The 7,386-nt window shown below is 32.3% G+C and overlaps 1 protein-coding gene across 1 annotated transcript; it reads left to right on the plus strand.

Moving 5' to 3' along the window:
- Nucleotides 5,835-6,829, plus strand: LOC109725076. Its single transcript, XM_020254137.1, has one exon. It carries the CDS (start codon nucleotides 5,943-5,945, stop codon nucleotides 6,585-6,587), a length of 645 nt encoding a protein of 214 aa, XP_020109726.1. The 5' UTR covers nucleotides 5,835-5,942; the 3' UTR covers nucleotides 6,588-6,829.

Consider the following 7,386-nt stretch of genomic DNA (forward strand, 5'->3'; position numbering starts at 1 on the left):
CTCATCTTCCTCTTTCTCTCATTGTGTTAACGAAGATGATAAAGACGAAAAAGAAGAAGAAGAAGAAGAGCCTGCGAAGAATATTGTCTTATTCTAGAAGTATTGTCCCGCGAAGCCGAGCCGCGGTCCATATAAGTGCCCGCTGAGCCAGTCCGCTCCTAGGCCCCTGCTCACCATGAACTCGAGAATCGCAAGAACTTTTTGGTAAATCCAAATTATTTGAGAATTAGAATTTTTGTGGTTGATGTGATGGCAAGTCTGTGTCAGTTTAGATATTGCAGTTTGGTGATACAGGAGATGTTTGTTCATAGGTCGCAATAGAAATCCAGAAGCGACTCGGCACGGGGAGCAACTACGAGCTGAAGATTAAGAAGATATATGAGGTTTGGATGAGCAAGCTCGCGTGGATGAAGATGTGCTTATATTAGTTTTTTTTTATATTTTTGTTTTATTTTCATTCTATGACTATTTTTTTGAGTAGGCGCTGTTATAGGCAAAGTCCCTTTCGTAGATTAAGAAATATGATGTGGAGACTGCAATCTGAAATCTCACCCAAAATTTTTTTAAGCCGGATATGTTAACTTATTATTTATGTGTTTCATATCCTTAATCTATTTTGATGCTTGGATAAAGATGCTTGATTCAGCTGAAGCTAGCTTTTTTTTATCTTTCATAACGGAATGTTCAAGAGGCACATAATACAATAAAATTGTATGTCTTTTACTGTTTTTTGATGATTTAAAAAAAAAATTATATAAACTTCTAGCTATAATTTTATTTTTTTAATAGTTAAATTTAGTCATGCAAATTTGCTGTGCTTAACATAGTATACCTTCCTATATATTAATAAGCTGTAAATATAAATTTTATTAAAATTTTAAAATTTTATTTTTATTATTTATCCGCTGTATCGTGCGAGTCTCTACACTAGTAGGATATTAAAGTGAGAAAGTGGGAAACCCCACGGGTGATATTTAAAGTTTTTTTCTAAAAATTATGATGGACCAAACACCTCCTTAGGGAATGTATTAAATTCAAATCAGAATGACCAACATGATGATTTGGAATATGGGTCAGGCATATTTATTTACCTACATAAAGATTTAAGAGTAGCTTTTAAAAGCATAGGAGCTCAATTCTATATATATATATATATATATATATATCCTAAGTTTAGCATGTGAACAACTTTGTAAAAAAGGGTGAGAATGATCTATTTATGAAAAACCCCCCTACTTGTTCATAACATGCTACAAAGTATGACCCACATGATCTGCAATTTTTGTGCCATCATTGTAGCTTGGAGCTTAATCTATGTGAAACTCTCTATTATGTTGGTACTAATCATTTTTATGGCCCTCTCCTCTTTAATTTAGTGATTTGTGCGAACTCCACTTTGGCTTTGTAATGCATTTAGAGAGAGAGAATAGGATATAGGTAGGTAGTAGACTGATTTTAATTTTTTAGTAAAAAGGAATAAAAAATATGTAAATGCTCCTTTGATGATCTATATAAAAAATTGAAGCCCTTGTTTTCAATGCTCTGTAAGGGGGTGTTTGGTTCCTCCTAAAAAATTATTTTCGGAGGAAAAAAAAAAAAAAAACTTTAAATATCACCTTTATAATTTGTACTTCCTCACCAGTAGTTTGAGATGTATAATTTTCATACCATGTGGTTTTATTTTTTTTTTTTTATTATTTTCTCTACTAATTTTTTTGTTAAATCAGTAATAAAATTAAAACTAAAAGGTACTGAAATGAATATTCGATAAACTATAGGTGGGGTATCTGAAGTTTTTTGTATATGATTTAACGAAAAGTTAACAGAGGTGCTAACGTAAGGAGAAAAATGAAATCATATGGTACTAAATTAATACACTTTAAATTACAGGGCACTAAAGTGAGAAAGTGTGAAACCACGAGGATGGTATTTGAAGTTTGCTCAAAATAAAAAACCTTTTCATGGGGAGTATCTTTTTCATATAAAAAATTCAGAAAATTAAAAGAAAGTCTTTTCCATAAAATCTGAAGAAAAAAAATTTCAAATAATTATTCTTTTAGAACCGAACATCGGAAAATACTTTTCCAGTCAAAAAAATTTATTTATTTATTTATTTTATTTTATTTTATTTTTTTCTGTGCATCCCCTAACATCTGACAGAAACTACTATTAGCATCTGACAAACCATGGCAGATTTTATTTTATTTTTTTAATATCAGACAACACATTAATTGAAGACAAGGGCTTCAATCTTTTATATAAGAGAAAATGCTGATTTTTTTTTTTTAAGCTTAGACCCAAATTATATTTTAGCTGATATGGACAAAATATATGCTTTAATAATAATTAATAGATAAAATTGTATGGAGACACATCATTAACTTTTGATTTTTGTGATTTAAGTGATACTAGTCAGTTAAATTTAAGATTGTTTCAAATTTACATATTAATACTCTTCAAGTTTAATAACTTTACTCAATCGGTTGCAATTAGCATTAATCACTAATAGAGCCATCAAACTGCGCAAAATTTTTAACTTAACTAACTAGAATACCATAACATAATTCAAACAGATCAGAAAAAGTAAATTTATGGGGTTCTAATTCAAAAATGGGCCTAAATTTGATGGGGTTTTAGTGACACTTTTTCATTCAATTAATTCAACCATTTTAAAAGATCTTGTATATCTTGCTTTATCTGCTTAGTCCAAACTCCCACTTTTTTCTTTTCTTTTTTTTTTTTTTGCCCTAGAAGACATTAAAAAACTGCAACCATCATGCAAGGGATCACTCTTTGTGCCAGTTGAGGGGACAATAATAAGCACATGGTGTGTTTTTTTTTTTTTTTTAGTGTGTGGGTGTTATTAAAGTCCAAATTAAGCAATCTTTGGAATAGATAATGTGAGGGCAAAGGAAACAGAGAATGTCGAGTAAACTCCGTATTGAATATAAATATTAAGAATACAGTTCTATGATAGTTTAAATTTTTAGGGATATACAGTTGTTTCTCATAATTTAACGTGGCAGCAGAAGTTCAATTTTTGTCAGATCTTTAGTCTCTCATTTAATTTTCTCTTATTTAATTTAAATTCATGTCTTGAGACTATCAAATGAGTGTCGAATCTAGACATGTGTAGGACTTGGTAATCCAACTCGTTGTTCGCGAGCCAGTTCGAAATGAGCTCGAAATCGATAGCTTATTTTTATAAACGAGTCCAACACGAGTTGGGGTCAGCTCGCTCACGTTCGGCACAATATAACATGAATATATATATATATATATATATATATATATATATTAAATTTCTACTGTTTGTATAGTAGGCCAACCCAAATATAAAGGGACCTATATATATTTTGTAAATTTTAATTATTAGATGAAGATTCTAATCTTCTATTTTGTTTTCAACTTTCTTACTCATAGTAGTAGAGCTAACAACTTGACTTATTGTTCGCGAGCCAGCTCATATTCTATTCATTAATAAATAAGCCAAACATGAGCTGAATTTTTCAGCTTGATGTTTTAATGAGCCAGTTCGTGTTCGGCTAGTTTAATAAACATAGGGAGCACGAGCTGGTTCCAACTCACTCGTGTTCGGCTCATAGACAGCTCTAGATATGAGGGGAGTATTGAATTAATATAAATATTAAAAACTCGCTCTTTATCAGCTTAAGCTTTTGAAGAGGTACAGTTGTTTCTCATAATTTAAACACCCCCCTCAATCTTTGTATTGATCTAGGGTGGTCCCTAGCTCAATTTGAATCTTTAGAAAACGCAAAAAAAGATATGCATATGAGACCAAGATCTATCACGAGAGCTTGTAGGGAGGTACATTCTATTCTAGGTGAGTTGGCCTTTTGTGCCCTCTTTTCTTCTTCATTTAAATTGTATATTCAACACAGGAGTAAAAAGCACTTCTGACCCAAAAATTTGTAGCTTTTGTTGTGGCAGAAAGTTGATCCGACTAGCTCGAGATACTTTTTTTTAAAAAAAAAACTGCTATTGTTGACTTTTGGTTTATATTTTGAAAAGTTTTTGTTCACTTTACCTTTTTATTTCTTTCTATTTTCATGCCTTAACACTACGAATCCCAAGATTTGGCCAAGTTGGCCTAATTATTTCTCACTAGAAGAGATTATGCTAGTAGAGACATTTTTTATTTATTTGATTTTGAAATAGAATATCTTTTATCGGATTGTTGGAGCTAACCATTAATTTTAAAACTCAAGCTATTAGAAAGATACAACCTAATATACTTAAACTGTACAAATACAACGCCCGCAGATCTCGATTGTGAATTAGCTCAACGAGCCTCATGTCACTTCGAATATGATTCGACCCAACCCAACATTTTGTCATTTCGAACGTGAGTCGGCTCAATCTAACGTTCTGCCATAGGACGGAATGCTGGTCCTTTAAGCCAACATTTCTAACTATTTTTAACTTGTTTGGTAGATTCGAAAGCTAAATGCTACACTCGCAACATCTTCACACATTAAAGTTCAAAATGTTTAATCATTAGAACTAAATGTAGATGCATGTACATGATTAGTACAATTTGCACATATTTCATTAGTAAGTAAAATACAAGGTTGGAAATAAATTTATGTCCCATCTAAATAACATGTATCTACTATTACATTTATGACAAAATGATCCACATGGGGAGATTCCAATTACCATCCCTTCTCCCTCACAGTTCTTATTCCTAATTATATAGGTTGAGAAAGGCCAAAATAAACACTCTAAAAAAACTCAAGATACAAGTTTTAAAGCAAAGAAATTAATTATAAAATTGCATTAATAAATTTGAATGCCCTACAACCACATTGAGTGGAAAGAGTTGCTCTTTTTTCACTAATGTTGTCTAATTAGACTAGACTGGATCAGTTGGTCGAATTAATCGGGTCTGATTTGAAACGATGATGTTAATCGTTCGATTCATGTTGAACCCAACAATTTTCTTAAAACTGTTTGTATTGGATGATTTAAACAGTCGCGATTTATGGTGATCCTACCAACTTAATTAGTTTAAGATTGAACCAAAAATTTTAAGATAAATTAACTTTTAAGGGTAAAAAAAAAAAGAGACATTTAGGTCTAACCTTTGTTGAATAACCACCATTATTATCTGTTTTTAGAATATCCTTAAAAGTTAATTTATCTTAAAATTTTTGGTTCAATCTTAAACTAATTAAGTTGGTAGGATCACCATAAATCGCGACTGTTTAAATCATCCAATACNGAATATCCTTAATTGTAATAATATCTCTTGCATATATGTATGTGTATGAAAAAGTCATGTACTATATTATATAGAATATTCACATCTATTTTTTAAATGTATTTATAAGCTGCTGATGTATTAGCAGAAAAGTTCATTAATTAGTTTTTGCATGCAGTTTAAGAATATCACATGTGTTTGTCGATATGTCATAGCCTATAAAGAGAACATTCTGAGGTACCAAAGCATTTTCTTTTCTTTTCTTTTTTTCCTTTTTCAAAACCAAGTTCAAGCAAAAGAATCACTTGTTTTTTAGAGTAAGGTAGCATGGCATACTATCCGATTTATTCGGATTTTTTAGAAAGTAAAAAAATCGCTTGTTGAACCAAAAAAAATGAACCAAATGCTTTTCTAGTTCAGCAACTGGTTCGGTTTTTAAATATTTATTAGTCTCTCTTAATATGAAATAACTGTTTTTCTCCAAAAATTTAAATTACTTACAGAAACAATCACAGTTATCTAAATATTTATGTGTTCGTATTTTTATATTTTATGTTCAACACCACTCTCTCTCTCTCTCTCTCTCTCTCTCTCTCTCTCTCTCTCTATATATATATATATATATGTATATATCTCTTCCCACATCACCAAACCAACCAAAGGTTAGGAAAAAAAAAGAAAGAAAGAAAGAAAGAAAAAGACCACAACATTGAGCACCATGGATTGGTACTCCTGGTTATCAAGAACCACCCTTGAGCCCTCTCTTGTGTATGAGTACGGCTTCATGTTCACCCGAAACGAGCTCGAGGGCGACGATGTCGCGTACTTCGACCACGAGTTCCTGAAGAGCATGGGCATCTCCATAGCCAAGCACAGGTTGGAGATCCTCAAGCTAGCCATGAAGGCCAAGAAGAAGAGTAGGGGAGGAGTCGGAGGAGGCTCCATGACCACTACTACTCAACACATGCACAAGCTCCTCACCACCGCTCTAAAGAGGACCAAGAGTTGCATATCAAAGTACATGCACACATTGGTTCATCCGAACCGCCACGACTCCTCGTCGATCGTAATCGTGCGTGGAGATCGGCGGCGGGGAACGGAAGGGGTGCTTAAGAGGGATAGGAAGATGGTGGTGGTGCAACAAGGGAGGTTGATGTTCACAAATGGTGGTGTTAAGGTGAGTAGTAATTGTCCTTCTCCTCTATCAAGGAGTGCAACTAGTCCAATGGTGAGTAGTTGTCATTGTAAGAGTGGTGAGGGCGATGATGATGATGATAATGATGATGATGATGGGTATAGGGGGAGTAATGATGGGAATACATTCAAGTGGGATTCAATGTTTAAGGATTTGAAGCCCACATGATGATGAGTTTTATGTGAACCTAACTTTGTATGTGTTTGAGATGACCATTTTCTTTTTCTTTTTCTTTTTTTGTTTTGTTTGGGATCCTTTTGGTGTGTAGGTTGGTAGTATATATTATTTCTCATATATAAATATATATATATATATAGAGAGAGAGAGAGAGAGAGAGAGAGAGAGAATTAGGATATGAGATGTCATTACTCTTCATAAGTTGCAATTAAAGCTATTATTGGTTTGTGTTTTATGGTTTTCCCAATTGGAATTTTGCTTTGATTTCTTTTTTCTTTGTTTTTTTGTTTGAGTCAGATCCAAAAACTCTATAGCATGATTTCATATTGCTACTTCAACTTATAAATAAACTAATTAAAAGGTTTTTATTCAACCACTAATTACTTCTTATTTCTGATTGTTTTTTTAAGCACACGCTAGTCGCATCAAAGAAAATGGCTTAATTAATAATGTAGCTGACACAATCAAACAAACAAAAAAAAGAAAAGAAAATCTAATCTAAACTTTTATTACAGTTCATGTCACAATCAGATGCGAATGGTGACTTAAAGGTTAATTAGAGTATGTAGATTGCTTATGTTTACTTTTTCTTTCTTTTCTTTTTCCTTCTTTTCACTTTTTTGAAGTTGAAGTGCAATCACTGTAAAAGTTCGCAAGAAGGGAATACATATATTTTCAATTAATTATGGTTTTCTCAAATAGCCTAAAAGAAAGGAATGCACCTATACAATCATGCCAAAGACCACTAATACTGCTACGACAAACGCACAAACAAAAACGAAAACGAAAT

Source organism: Ananas comosus, linkage group 19, assembly GCF_001540865.1.
Source record: "Ananas comosus cultivar F153 linkage group 19, ASM154086v1, whole genome shotgun sequence".
Taxonomy (NCBI): Eukaryota; Viridiplantae; Streptophyta; class Magnoliopsida; order Poales; family Bromeliaceae; genus Ananas; species Ananas comosus.